Below are 15,613 nucleotides of genomic sequence, written 5' to 3'. Positions count from 1 at the left end.
ATACACACACACAAAAAAAAACCAACACAAAACCCCCAACCAAACAAACAAAAAAAACCCAACCAAAAATCTTGAAAGGCATTCAAAACTATGTATGTAAACTTATGTCAAGTTTATGGAGAGAAAATATGAAATATATCTGCATCTATTATGTATGAGGATATGGGTACATACTCCTGTCTTAAGAAATCCTTCTGCTTTACATAAGGAAGAAGAGAGGAGAAAATTGCTGTAGGTGTCCCATTTCTTTCCAAGCATCTGCTATCAGGAAATCTCAGACACAGGATACTGAGCTATATGGATATCAGCCTGACCCAGCAAGACTTGTGCTTATGAGCTGCTTATTTATCTAAGAAGGATGATGGGGGAGACATTATCTCATTTTTGCTTTGAACACGTTCCTTTGATTTTCAATGAAGGATAATTTTACCACATTACCATAGAGGAAGATACCTTGTTAAGAAGATGAAGGAAGGTTGTGAATTAATATTCTTCATCAGTCTACTTGAGGCCCAGATGGCAAACACTGTCTCCTCTAGCTCTTGAAGAACACAGGCAGACCTACTTTCCAAACTTTGAAGGTTAAAAACTGCCATATTTGAAAATTATTAGAGCGATTTTGTCTTAGTTGTTAGAGTGGGACTAGTGCAAGAGCCTGACAATCACAGAGAAAGCTAATCTATGGGTCTGACAGTTTATGGTTAATCTGACACTTTACAGATGCTTACTGTGTGACAGCTGCAATGAATCAGGTTATTAGAGCAACTTTCTACTCCCTGAAGCTTATTTATTCCTGTCTTTCTCTAAATAGGGGGTGGGGATGTGTAAAACCTATCAATGAGATAGAGGAGAGGGCCTGAAGCCAGACAAACCAAAACATTTAGAGATTGTGCTAATGTTACGAAGATGAAAGGAATCCCCAAATAAAAAGGAGCCAGAGACATATTTAGCAGAGCCTCATTCCTAAACAGCCAATTGGATGGAGGCAGGAAGGTTTCCATGCACATCTCAGAAGTTGTTTTCCCTTATAAAGTAAAGCAAAAGGATTACTTTATTCACAGTCTTCTATAGACTGGGATAAGCCTGCAGCTTCTGTCCCTCCTTTACCAAAAAAGTATGGCATCTACCCACTGGTGCTGGGCCTCTGAGCTGGCATTCCTTGGGCCAGCTGGAGTCATTTCCTAGGCATGGGTGGATCTACAGCCCCTGCTGCTGTGGAGGCCCTGGCACACTTTGTGTTCGTATGGCAATCCACAGTTACTGAAAAGAAAGAACTAAGGAAGGTGTAGTTAAATTTCCACTGACATATTGAAAGATGTTGGAAGTCAAGCCAAGAGAGTTCCCAATGTGCATTGGAACTTTGCTAGTATCTCTATTAAGAGATCAGGGGAAAAGATATTGAAGAGAGAGGCAAAGTTAATTTATTCTCTTTTTCTTTCTGTGACTATATTCCAGACATACTCCTGTGATGCAGACTACAAAAGGGTTTAGCATGGAAAACCTAAGAAGTTCTCAGGGGAAGGCAAATAAACGCCATTGGTTTTGGCTATGGATACAAAGAAAGAACAAGAACCTTGGGGTAAAGACACACCAGGCAAATTGTGCTCTGAAGTTGCTGTACAAATGAGTGGGATAAGGACTGAAAGGCAGCAGAAGCTGGTGTTGGAAGTGGCCTCCAGAGGGAAAGCTAAACTACTTTCAGGAATGGTGTTTTGTTCTTTTCCTTAAAAAGCAAACAAACACAAAAAAACACAAACAAAAACCCCAAAGCCCCACTCTATATATATAGATATGTTTCAGATGAGCTCTTGTTTGTCCATAGCTGCAGAGGACAGTTCAGAGGTTTGATCCCCAGAACCTAGGTTTGATTCTCAGACTTTTTATATGCAGTTCTTTTTAGGTTCTCATTCATGTCTCATTCTTCTGAGTTCATTCTTCCCTCTGCCCTTGCCCCTTTGGCAATGACCTAAGTTACTGAGAAGAAAGGTATAAGCTACTAATGTAATTTTTTTCACATGAGCTTTTATGTATAGAAATATTTGTGTGATCATAACTTCAGCATGGAGCCATTAAAAAGAAAAGAAATTCTTTTATTCTATAATGTCCCTGAAGCTGGCCTGACTTAATTTCCTTGTATAGTTCACCTATTTGTCTGCCTTCCTTCCTGCCTGCCCTGGCATTTTCCATAATGTCCCACTGCAGGGACAAGCTGCCTGCAATGCTCTTCATTGTGCTCTGGAGCTGTGGCTGGGCAGCACCTCTGCATTTTCCCTCTGCTGTTGCTGTGTATCCATTCACTACTGCTCAGTCAGCCTCTGGGCTTACTTCTTCCTTCTAGTCTGCCTGTGCCTGTCCCTAACAAATACCCTTCACATGGCAGCTCCTTCCAAGGAGCTGGTGTTTGCTCTGTATCACCACATCAATAACTGCCTGCTCTCAGTGAGACTCTGTGTCAGCTGTATCTTTTTCATGAGCACCCTGAAATCTTCGGTGCCCATGACAGGGAAGGTGATGTGTGATCCCCACCCAAATAACCATTCCTCAAAGCAGCCAAGGGGGTGCTGCTGCCACCACTGCCACCAGCAGTAATTGTAGTGTGCACCAGGGTAAGGTTACAGCAATCATGACGAAGCTTAACAGAGGTCCAGTCTCTGGTATCTGCGTGGCCACTGTCTCCTTCATGTGCACAGAGGTGGAAAACTGTTGCCTGTATTTCTAGCTATGCCAAGGAGCAGTGTGGGTGAGGTACCAGCTCTGCTGAAGGGTTGCTTACTTGGCTCTGCAATCTCACTTGTGCTGGACCCACCATAGTAGCATCACCACCAAGTGTTTTGGGATTGTGAACTTCTGCTCAGTAAGGCAGAAAGTTTGTGCTCTTTTGAATCTTTGTCCCAGTCTAGATATTCAAGGATGATGTTTCTGAAAACCTTGGAGTGTGTTTCTTCTGATCTAGAAGGTAATTGATGCTTGTATTGAAATCAGACATCAGACATGATACTGCATTGATGGGTTCTGCTGTGTGAAATTTCCCTTCCCCTTGACCAAGCTTCCCTGATCTAATACCATATGTTCTGTATGAGGTATGCAAGTTTTCTCAGCTATGTTGTTGAGTGTTGTTTAAAAAACAAAGAATTTGATTTTGGCTGTCCTTTGAAAGTCAGTTGGGGATATGCAAAAAAGGGCCTGTTTAGATTTTCTTTCCTTTTCTTCTTTTTCTTTTCCCTTTTTTTTTTTTTTTTTTAGTATACCTGTCTTTTGCCCTGATGATGGAAGTGAAATAATAAATAGCTTTTGCATGGCTCATGTTCCAACGCTTGCTAGCTTCTGTTTCTGACTCTCCAGAGCAGATACATTCCTTAAAAGTTCCTTTCCTTAAAAGTTAAATTCCTTTTGGTGTTCAATCCATAATCCTGCCTATTTACTATCTCTGCTAGCAGCTTATTCCTTAAATTTTTCACATCAGAAAAACTTTCACTGTGGTTTTCTGGGAGGTTTTTTTTCATGAAAGCTTCTCAGTTAGGCAGCCAGCACTCCATAAACAAATGCACGGTGCCTCTCCCTGTTGTAACAAGACTTGCAAAGTAAGGCTCTTACTTGGATTATCACATCTCTCTTGGCTTGTGTGTTTGGAGAACTTTTGAATTTTTAAGGTTTTGTATTGGAGTTAAGAGATGCTGTTTCTCATCTGTTGTACAAACTTAATGACAAAACATTGTTGGCTGTGAAAGGGCTGCTTCACTAGAATTAATCTGTCCACAGAACAGTTGGCTACAGCTGTAGAAATCCAGGCTTGTGCTGAAAATAACTTGTACAATGAGAACTGTTCCTTTGTTTGCTAAAAATGTGTTCAGTGAAAAAGATAGCTGGGGTTATAAAATTAAATAACTTTATTATGAACAACTTGAGATGTAAGTTTCTGACAGTGCAGATTTGTGGGCATCAGTGGAGCAGCTCTAGGGCAAATTTGGTCTGCAGAACCTGGAGCTGGAAAATAAGTTTTCAGAGAAACAGAATGGATTCTAACCCATCACAGACCAGAGAGGCTAATAACAATCTTTTAATTAAACATTTTCAAAACCTTCAAAGATTTCTCTGTGAATCTTATCCAACAGCTGGTACTTTTTTATTACCCTTACACCTGTGGGCAATATTTATTATACATGAAAAATTAGAAGCTTTTAAAGGGACTTTGTAGAAAAATTGAGCAGCTGTTTAGCTGGCCAAAAATATTTATTCATTGTTTTTATCAAAATCTTTAATGACAGCAAGGTGTTTGTTTAAAAAGACCTTCCCTATTATAAATGACTGCTTTTCCAATTTCTCATTCTGCTTCTTGGATGTTATTATGGAGTCCTGGACCTCTCTTGTTTGAGCACATGATCGTCCTGCGAGAGGATGTCTACTGTGGGCACACTTTCTCTGTATTTTAGCAACTCTCCTGAAGTTTTTAAATGTTTATCTTACACAGCTGAAAGTCTCCTCCTGTTTCATGAGCTCTACACTGGAATGCAGTGGAAGAGACCCAGGGCCTGTGGCCACCCAGATTAGAGTTTTTTGTATTAAGGTCCCTATATGGTTTTGTTAGAGACTTCAGCTCTGTCTCTGTCTGTCTCTGCTCCTTGTTTGGGAGGCTAGTGGGAGGAGAAGAGCTGAAGGGGCTATAAAACCTCTGAGGTTTGAGATACGGAGTGTACCACCCTAGAGCAGCCATCCTCAGCCAAGCGCTGTCAGGGTAAGTGGCATGGAACCAATGGCATGATTTACAGGTTGCTGGAGGATTTCAATTAAATAATGTCAAGTGGAAGTTGTTCAGAAGGATGCACTGCTGTGCTGTAATTGCTTAAAAGGCTTATTAGAATTGAGTTGATAAAATACTTTTAGTATCTGTACTGAGTTGTCTTTATTTTATACTCTGTAAGGAAGAGAAAAGTTACCCTCATAATTTACCCTAAAAGAAAAAAATACCCTAATAATTTTACTGCTTCTACCAGCACTTCAGCAACTATATAAAAAATGGCTTGTGTAATGCCACCACTGGAATTGCAGATATATTCTGGTTTAAATGAACTTGTCTGACACTGGGGTATTAGTCTGGGACAGAGTTCCTGATGGGGTATAGTAATACCCCTGATGGGGTAATAGTGTTTCTTAGCAGATTTACTTCAGTGCTTTCAGTCGAGTGTGAGAGAAAAGAGTGTTTCATGGAATGTGACTGCAGGAAGAGCTGGAAGTATGCAAATCAGCAGTGTCTAGTAGGATGAAATGAGGATGCATGTGTATTCATCCTTGTCTCTATGTATATGAAACTACTGTTCTGTAAAATGCCAAATATTCATTAACAGGCTACACACAGCGCTTGTGGAGCTGGAGTTCCCTTTATAATTTATTGGGTAGATTGGTGAGGTGATTGATTATATTTGCATGCAAAACAGGGAGAAGAAAGAGGCTAAAGACTGTTCTGTTTACTTGGGAGAAAAATTTCCTTTCTTCCACAGTCTCTGTGACATTTGCCTGCCATGGCAGTCCTGAGCTGTAACTCATTGGTTGGTAGCAGAGCCCTCTGTCTGATTTTTCAGCTTTTTGTGCTTTATTACTAAATATGGTTTTCATTTACAGTCCACTAAGCCCAGAAATGTAGCCTTTCCTGCCCCCTTCTTCCCCTCCCCCAAGTGATTTTTGGCATTGCATTAGCTGCATTGGTTTGAGCAACCCCCCCTGACCTCAAACGCTGTTCCAAAAACAGACGGCTGAAAAGCATATTTCCTAATTAGGAAATGGTTTGTCCAAACCAGTCTGTTCATTCATGTTAGATAACAGTTGTACTCCATTCAGTAAATATTTTAATATAAAGAGCCTAAGTAGTTTAATAAATAAAAAAAATTGCAACCTACTTTCCTTCCAGTTACAATGATAAAATATCTGTAACACAAAGTTAGGATTTCCCTATCCTTGCCTTCTCCTGGGAGCTCTGCCCACGCAGCCAGCAGGAGCAGGGCTGCAGCCACGTCTCGTGGCTGCCTGGCTGGGGAGAGACAGAGAATCTCAAATGAAGCATTTGGGAGAACTTCTGTGCTTGTTCCATCCATTGTAGAGGCTAAACAGATTGTGGCCTCCCTTGCTCACTGGCCGTGGCTCTTGCTGGCCCCATTCTCATTTCTGCCTGCACTTCCAGTATTCCTGCAGCAGAAGGTTTTGGAGACTGCATGTGGAGCCAGCTGGTCCGTGGATGACAGCTGTCTCCCTTAGCTGTTAACACACTGCAATTTGTTGGACTCTGCATGGAAGCCCAGCCTTGGAGTGGGCCAAGTGATTCCCTACCACACTATAAATTGTGAGCAAATAGTTCTTCTTGAGTCCTGGTATTCAGTGCTTGTTTCTGTAATTGACTTCAATACAAAGCCTCCAAAGCATTTTTATTACCCGTATTATCTTCCTGTTGCCAGAGCAAGAAAACAGTTTTTTTACTGAGCCAAGGAGCCAACATAAATTGTCCTGTCACTCTACAAATGTAGTTTATTAGCTGCTTTGAAATGATGATAGAGCAGACGTTATGGCCTCTTTTTAAAACACATACTGTCTCTGGCTTAATTTTAAATGTGGGTTTATTTTTCTGACTGATTAGGGGAGATCTAGAAAAGAGTTTCTTCTTCTTTTTTTTTTCCCCTTTTTTATTTGGAAAATTTCTACCTTTTTAAAATGTTAAATGTAAACTTAATTGGCCATCTTAACCAGTGGATTAATATCTTCATCAGGAAAACACCCCTGGTACATGCACAGCATTTAATGTAGTTAGTTTTTGGAAAGCCCACTACTAGAAGGGGAAGCTGAAGTGCTCTTACCTTTTAACATCTATCCACATGTGTCAGGATTTTGTCAGGGCGATAGAAAAGCAGGAGAAATTGTGCTGAATTAAATGCAAATGAACCTTTGTTTTTGCAGCTGTCAGTCCAGTGTTCTCTTTTATCTCCCTCCCCCAGCCGTGGATTTCTGAGACCAAATTTAGGTAAACATTTGCTGCTCCCCGATCTCTCTGCCCGTGCCACAGGGCTGGAAGTCTCCTCTGGAATTCCCTGGATAATCTCTGGCGCACACAGACATGGCCAATACCTCTCATGCTTTCAGAAGGAAGCCCATTCCCTCCCACAGCCCCACATCCTTGCGATTCCCAGCCCAGGACCATACCTCTCCTTGCAGGTTCTGGTAGCCAGGGTGGCTCTGCTACCTGAGTGTGATTTTTGGTTCTGATTTGATTCTTCCCTGCTGTTTTCATAGGGCTGTTTTCTGTCGGGAAGGCCAGCAGGCACTGCTGTAGAAGATGTGTGAGGAAGAGGACAGCACTGCCCTTGTTTGTGACAACGGGTCGGGGCTCTGTAAAGCCGGCTTCGCTGGAGATGATGCTCCCAGAGCAGTTTTCCCATCCATTGTGGGTCGTCCCAGGCACCAGGTGATGAATTACTTTGTAGAAGGCTTTGCTGCCCTGTCCCCAGCTCTTCAGCCAGGGCCATCTGTGCCTGGGGCTAGTCCAGCATGGGCTGATCTGTGTAACACAGTATTTCCAGGCAAAATGAGTCCAGCAGCACACTCACCTGAATCAAAGGAGGTCTCTTGCCCTGTAAAAAAATCCTTTAAAATCTTTTCACTCTCTTCTATGCCATCTTTTCTCTACCCCTTAATTTTGAATCACCTAGAGAACTTGGTGAGTAAAACTAGTTTAAAGAAACCCAATCCAAAATCCAAATTAGCCCAACACAGGAACATCTAGAAATTCTGACTGCCCTTAAAGCTGATAATAGGTAATGTGTGGAAGACTAAAGCAGGAAGCAGAAGTTTTCAATTAGCTTCCTCCTAACCTTTCTGACTTTATTCATTAATGAATAAGTACCAGAAATGGGTACTTGTCTAGGGTTGAGTTTCTTTAGCTTCAAGGTTTATATTTGAGTATATGATGCATTCTACTATATTTTAATAGTTTGCAAAAGACATTTATTATCTGAGCTGTTAATTATAGAGAGTATGTGAGACAGATCACCATAAGCAGCTTTTCTAGGTCATGACAAACTAATCCCAGTAATTAACAGATCCACCTAATTGCTTCTAAGTCACCCAAGGCCCTGGGGGAAAAGAGGCAAGCTCTTTGCAAGATGAAGACCTTATATATCCAGCAAATGCATTTTAAGTTCTCCAGGATTGGAGAAATACCTGCCTTTCAATATAGAAAAAAGGACTGGAGGGCTAATTGATGCCTCTGGGAATTACCATAATTTGGAAAGTGCATTCAAATGCCATCATCTGTAGCTAGTGTAAATGATAATAATTGCTTAAAACAAAGCCATATAGTTACAGTAGAAACAAATACAGATTTCTAGAACCTTTCTTTCCTGATCATTTAGGAGAGATCATCCCATTAAAAATTGTAAATCTGGGATGCCTGTTTTTAAGACATGGATTTAGAAATGCCAAGATTTGGAATCTGTAATTAATAAGTTCTGATAGGAGTATTATGCACTTAAAGAATCCTACTATATTCTATTTTTCTTTCATTATTTCTGATCTTAACATAGAGACTAGTGTATATCCAGAGTAGTTTCCAGTTTCTGATCCTTTAATAATTTCTACAGGATCCATGAAAATATCTGTAAAGAAGTCCACAGAGTAGATTTAAATTGTCCATCCCTAATTACAGTATTATGGCATTCAAATAGAGGATTAAAAAATGTTGAAACTGAAGCTTTGAGAAATGTAAAGTTTGTATCACTCCATCTTGACCCTTAGATGGCACAATATCACTTTCTGCTTTTACCTCACTTTATTGTCATTTAGCACACTGTTCATTCCTAAATGATAACAAACATAAACCAACTCAGTTTTCCCACTTTATCTTGATGCATTTAATATTGTACTTACTCTGTTTACTTAACTGTAGTGGAAATATGAACTCCAGAGATTTAATAATCAAACATTTAATACTGGCATTTTAAGAGCAATACATAATACTCCATTTGTCAGTAATAGTAAATTATATTGTAACTAGTATAACTGGCAACTGGATTTATTTCCCAGCTAATGTTCTGTCTACTTTATGACACCTTTCCCTGAGAGACTAACACAATTTGTATTATTTTATAGGGTGTGATGGTTGGTATGGGTCAAAAAGACAGCTATGTGGGTGATGAGGCTCAAAGCAAGAGAGGAATCCTGACCCTGAAATACCCCATAGAGCACGGCATCATTACAAACTGGGACGACATGGAGAAGGTATTTCAGCTTTGAAAAGCCAATGTGTACTTCTGATAAACACAACTATTTGATCCAAATATTTACAGAATATCCTCTAAATTTTAGATTAAAGTGTCTAAAGCTTGAGTATCAGTATGAGTACACCAAAATTGTAATTAGTTCTTTTACTCCAGCCTGATCTTTGCTAGTTATTGAGAAGGGGGCAGGGGGAGAAAGAAGGGAAGGAAGAAAGGAAAAGGAATAGATCAAATTGCCAGTAAAAAATGGAATTTAAGAAGTTACCTGCTTCTGCAAAAATGCAACGCATGTATGTGATTCTGATGAGAAGGGCAGTGTTTATATACATACTTTTTAATGCTTGGAAGATTAGCAATATTGCAGTGCAATGCATCCATTTCAGAGCCAGTATTTGACTGAAAGGCTTCCAGAACCATGTTTATAGTCATAGTCTGTACAGATAATATAATTTCTAAGATTCTAAAGTGGTATCTCCATTTAATGTTCTGTGAAAATAGGGATATTTGGAAGTCTGGACATCCCAACACACTATAAGTGTGTGGAGTCATCCAGCACTTAATGAGTCTCAGTATTGTAGAATTTTCTTGAAAGCAAAATCTTTTAGATGCCAAACATACCAGTCCCTAATGACCACCAGCTTGAAAAACTTAGCAAAGCAAACTTACAAAAGCTTAGCAAAAACTTCTTGGCCTTCAGACTGAAATCCCTGGTTGTTTTACTTCTTATCAGTGTATTAACATCCTCACTGCCCAGTTTGACCTCAGATTTTTATAGTAGGAACAAGTTATGTGGAGGTGATAAACACAAGTTGGCTTTCAACCTCACAAACCATTTATTTTAATTTCTTTTCATGAATTCAAAAAGAAGAAACTGTCAAGAGACTCATTATCTATTGAAATCTGTGTATGTTCTCTGAGTTGTTCTGGAACTGTTTCCCTTTCAGTCAAATAGCATAGCTGGAACCAAGTGTGTCTTGTTCTGTCTTTTCTATCGTAAGACTACTGTGTTAATTTTCCTTATGTGTCCTTAAAATAAGCCATATATTATGGTAGTAAAGCATAAGGATGGTGATTTTCTTTCTACAGTTACTCTGGTAGTCTCTGTGTAGGCAGTAAGAACAACTGCTTGAGAAACATCACCAGCCTATATCTAGAGCTGTAAGCAGAGTGCTGGAGCTCAGTACCTGTCTGGAAGTGATGCTGAGCTGCTGACCGATGGTGTTTCTTTCCCTTGGCTTCTCTCACTATCCTCAGATCTGGCATCATTCTTTCTACAATGAGCTCCGGGTTGCACCTGAAGAGCACCCGACTCTGCTGACCGAAGCACCGCTGAATCCCAAAGCCAACCGTGAGAAAATGACACAGGTGGGCTCGCACTAAAGCTATGGAATAGTCTAACCTTGTCATTCAACAGGATGTGAATGTCACATTCACAGTCACACATTCCAGTTAGTCACACTGTCCAGCAGTCTGTCTCTCTCTGTTATGGAAGATGGAAAGTACATGGCAACCACCTGTCATATTTACATATTATTACATATAGTTTAGAAAATCACTGTATCCACTTTGAATGTGAGCACTCCAGTCAGTCCAAACTTTGTCATCTTAATCTGTTTTTATGCCCAGGCCTATTACAAAATTATCTTTAATATGTGCATGTGGCTATATTAATGTGATAAAGATATAAGCCAAATCCAGGGAGATACCTTACAGGACAAATATTTTTGGATTTAGATTTTGTATTTTCCTTTCTTGCTTTTACCAAACGTAGAGAAATATGAAAATCTTGTATTGTACCTCTTTTTCAGTAAATTGCTTCAGCTAAGCTAAACCTTCTAGTGTTAAAGACAATTATTTTAATTGCATTTCAGATTATGTTCGAGACGTTCAATGTGCCAGCTATGTATGTAGCTATTCAAGCTGTGCTGTCCCTCTATGCCTCTGGACGTACCACAGGTAAGCCTCAGGGTAACACGGCATAGGTGTTTGAAATAGTTCCGTGGGGATGATGGGAATGAACCGTGTGTTACCATCTCAAAGGGATCGTGCTTGACTCTGGGGACGGTGTCACCCACAATGTGCCGATCTATGAAGGCTACGCCCTGCCACACGCCATCATGCGCCTGGACCTGGCTGGCCGGGACCTGACTGACTACCTCATGAAAATCCTGACGGAGCGGGGATACTCCTTCGTGACCACTGGTAAGGACACGCTGCTGGCCGAGAAGGAGCATTGTTCTTGGGCACTGGTTCCCCTGGCCTCACAAGGACTGTCAGCGGTTCTGCAGTTGAACAGGCATGAGAAGGTCTCCAACATGAAGGTCCCTTGAAAGATTAGCAGAGGATTTGTTTAAAATGTGGGCAGGGTGTTGGAGGATGAAAGGGAACAACCAGTCAACAGGTCTGGGTCCTTCCTGAATGCCATGTTAAAGATTGAATCCTTTTTACAGCGGAGCGTGAAATTGTCCGTGACATCAAGGAAAAGCTCTGTTACGTGGCCCTGGACTTTGAAAATGAGATGGCCACTGCTGCATCTTCCTCCTCTCTGGAAAAAAGCTATGAGCTTCCTGATGGTCAGGTGATCACCATTGGAAATGAACGCTTTCGCTGCCCAGAGACCCTCTTCCAGCCTTCTTTCATTGGTAGGTTCAGTGACTGTTCTGCCTTGGTAAACCACACAGAAATACCAAGTCCCAATTTCCTTTTGCTTGTGCTCCATTACTAACTCACCCAGACCTACACAAGAGCATGTCCTAGCACCCATTATAAAACAATCTTTTAGAACAGGTCTATTAATGTAGTGGGAAGAACTTCACATTAAACAATTAGCCAAAATGCTTTCCCAAAATAAACCCGCTATGTTTATTCCTGTTTTCTGGCATTGTGCCTGTGCCATTCTCTATGTTTGAATGTGCTTGCCAGGAGTGGGAAGAGGTGGGAGGAGCATTTAGGTAGCAAGACCTACTTTTACTTTTCCAAAAGACTGCTCCAAATCCTGAATCCACGGTTCATCGCCTATCCAGAGTAAAGCCAAGACAATGCCATGCTAATCAACATCCATGAAGGCAGATTTGCAACTAGGTCACACAGAAAGGTGACACAGAAAGATCACACAGAAATCCAGTGTCAGTTCTGCCAATAGGCAGAATTTCAACTCGAAGATAAAGCGTTGCATACCTAGAGGTTTTAGGACATATTGTGACTGTTCTGTCTCCGAATTGACTTAATTTGAAAAGAAAAAAAAAAAAGAAAAAAAACCCCAAATTATTCCAAGACCATATAAGGAATTCTTAGGACAATTGAGATTGCCTGCAGAAGCGTAATGGAAACTTTACTATTCCACACTCCAACTTTCTTTTTCAGGAGGAGCTGTTGTGTATAAGAGGGAGAGGAGGGCTGTACACCAAGGAGCTTCTTGAGCAAATAATTTAGGCAACTGCAAAATGACTTTCCAGCTTTCCAAAGCTCTGAGACTGATGTCATTCAAAGAGTCATTAAAAACAGCATGTCAGTTCTGCATTAACAATTTTAAGTATCTGTATGGAGTTGCTTCCTCAGTGTTCTTCTGTACCTTCCCCAGGCATGGAGTCTGCTGGCATTCATGAAACCACTTACAACAGCATCATGAAATGTGACATAGACATCAGAAAGGATCTTTATGCCAACAATGTGCTGTCTGGAGGCACCACCATGTACCCGGGTATTGCAGACAGGATGCAGAAGGAAATCACTGCTCTGGCTCCTAGCACCATGAAGATCAAGGTATGTATGGTGCAATCATTTGTAGACTATATGAGCTGGCATTTAGATCTAGTGAAACATGCAACACTTTACAAAGTAAGATATTTTAACGTATTTTGACTTACATCTGGATTACTTAGCAAATAATCACCAACTGGTAACTTTGGTGTTGAAAGAAGAGAGCCTTCTCTCATTTCCTTGTTCATTTTGATTTTGATCAAATGTCCTAATTGGCCAAAGAACAGCATGAGCCCAGAAGCATAAATTTTCCTCTGGGGATCTATGTGAGCTTCTTCAGCCCTTCTAGTCTGATGGACATGGAAGAGAGGAAATGTTGTTTTTGTCTTTGGCTTACAAGTTTGAAAAAGAAAGGCACCCTGACAAACTAATCTTTATTCTGCTGCTTCAAATCTTCTGTTCTTTGCTTTACAAACATTTTATCAACTATACCAAAAGGAGTGCTCCATAGGTCATTGATCTTTTCAAGCTCACCTGGACTGTCATTGTGTGTTTCCAGAGCAATTATCTCCCCTTTTCTCATATATGCTCAGTACATGAGTGCACCAGGGATAGGGGTCACTGAGGAGGCTGAGTTAGGCAGAGAATTTGAGGGTATAGATTTATAAAACAGATTCTAAACTTTCCTGCTTGCAGCAATGGATAGCACTAGCACATAGATGCAGTGTTTTTCTCAATATCACAGACCACTGCTTTAGTATTTTTGTATAAAAAATGTATTGTATTCATAGTAGACAGTTGTACTTAATGCTTTATTTCTTAAACAGATCATTGCTCCTCCTGAACGCAAGTACTCAGTCTGGATTGGAGGCTCTATTCTTGCTTCCCTCTCTACTTTCCAGCAGATGTGGATCAGCAAACAGGAATACGATGAAGCTGGCCCATCCATTGTTCACCGCAAATGCTTTTAAATTGCTTTTTCTTTATATGTCTCCTTAGTGTGAATGTATTCAGGAAAGTACATTCTTATAATTTCATTCCATAAATCCTTCATCATAATTAATCTAATTAATTGGATACTGTGTAGTTCTTAAAATAAATTTTAAATATGCTATGAAATTGCTGCTCCTATTTAAAACAAAAGCAAAAGCCACGCTGTGGGTGTGTGGAGATGCCATTACAGCTGGCTTGAAGCTCCATCTTGTGACATGAATTTATTATTACACTCTACTGGGCTTAACAGAAATGGTGGTAACCTTTAGCTCGATGATACCAATGCTAGAAGATGCTCACCTGTCAGGCTGCATGTTCTCAAAGTTTAGCCTCAGGAAACTTTTTAATGTGCAGACAGAACCAGTCGTGGTTCTTACAAAGTTCTAGGCAGTACCAAAGGAGCACAGCATCTGTTCAATATCAGGATGAGCATGGGCATGCTGCTTTGTATCTGCTCTATACAGAAATATTATCTATCCACGTCACTTCTTACTTCACAGCTGTCATGCTGGAAAAGCTAATTTCTCACAGTGTATGGCCCAGGGGTGTATGATATGTACCCTAACAATCCTGTGTTTTCTTTAAAGAAAAAAACCTGTTCCTTTGGGAGCATATCTAAACACTAGGTAAACATATGACTTTCCTATTGTATGCCCTCAGGATGAGTGCAGCCTATTATTTTTATTTTGTGATTTCTAGCAAGATATAAAGGATAATTAAGCTGGCTTAATATACTTTTTCTTCAGAACTTTTTTTTTTGAATGGGGGGGGGAGTAATGTGTTCAAAGCAGCTAAAAAAATTTAGACAATTTTATTTTCCTGTGATTTTTCTGATTCCATTTATAATCTTCAACACATCAGCTAGAAGTATATGCTTAGAAGCTGAAGCCAATAATACCGTCTTAGAAGTATATATATATATATATGAATAAAGAATTAACTGAGACAGGCCTGGAAAAGGTCACTTCTAAGGAACTTGCTGCAATCTATTTTCATTAGAGTCCAGGATAAAGGATGATATTTATTTTCATTAACCTATTTTCCTCTCTCAACTCAATAGTTTACCTCACTTGCCTGTTACTTGTTACCTTTCAAACTGTAAGCTCTTTGCAACAGCACCTGTTATTTACCATGTCTTCATAACCTTGGGGTTCCACATCTTGTCCAGCTCCCGACTGTTAGCACATGTTGCAAACCTCTTTGTACTAACCTTTTTATTTAAAGCATAAATCATCTAGGTTCTTGGAACAGTGACTAAATAAACTCTTGTAAAAGTAAACAACTTTGTATGGTTCTTCCTTCTAACTCTGTCTAGATCTTTTTATCTAACTCTAGATAGATTGAGGAAATCCTTTTCAGGATAAGAAGTGCCTTGCAGTTTAAAGTCTCTACTGGCAGGTTGCTGGAGAAGACACATTTCTCCAAGGGACTCTGATGCATCCCTGCTATCCCAAAATGGTGAGGATCAGCTCTCAGGTAAAGGATTTGGATATTTCTAAGTATCTTCTGCTTAACAGATGAAACTTGAGCTATAGAAGTTGTACAGGAAAAAGAGATGAAAAAAAAAATCACCTAAACTGACTGATTTGCCTCTACTACATATAATTTAAATTTACTGAAGCTCTAAGAGATGTACATAGCTGAAAGTCACAAAAAGCTAACCACTG

The 15,613-nt window shown here is 40.1% G+C and overlaps 1 protein-coding gene across 1 annotated transcript; it reads left to right on the top strand.

The window, feature by feature from the left end:
• Positions 1 to 4,600: 4,600 nt before the first annotated feature.
• Positions 4,601 to 15,228, top strand: ACTA2 (actin alpha 2, smooth muscle). Its single transcript, XM_030276044.4, has 9 exons — positions 4,601 to 4,732; positions 7,273 to 7,444; positions 9,127 to 9,255; positions 10,509 to 10,619; positions 11,126 to 11,210; positions 11,295 to 11,456; positions 11,705 to 11,896; positions 12,835 to 13,016; positions 13,781 to 15,228. The coding sequence occupies exons 2-9, from the start codon at positions 7,316 to 7,318 to the stop codon at positions 13,922 to 13,924; spliced, it is 1,134 nt and encodes a 377-aa protein (XP_030131904.1). The 5' UTR covers positions 4,601 to 4,732; positions 7,273 to 7,315; the 3' UTR covers positions 13,925 to 15,228.
• Positions 15,229 to 15,613: the final 385 nt, after the last annotated feature.

Source organism: Taeniopygia guttata, chromosome 6, assembly GCF_048771995.1.
Source record: "Taeniopygia guttata chromosome 6, bTaeGut7.mat, whole genome shotgun sequence".
NCBI lineage: Eukaryota > Metazoa > Chordata > Aves > Passeriformes > Estrildidae > Taeniopygia > Taeniopygia guttata.
This window is presented reverse-complemented; position numbering and strand designations above follow the sequence as displayed.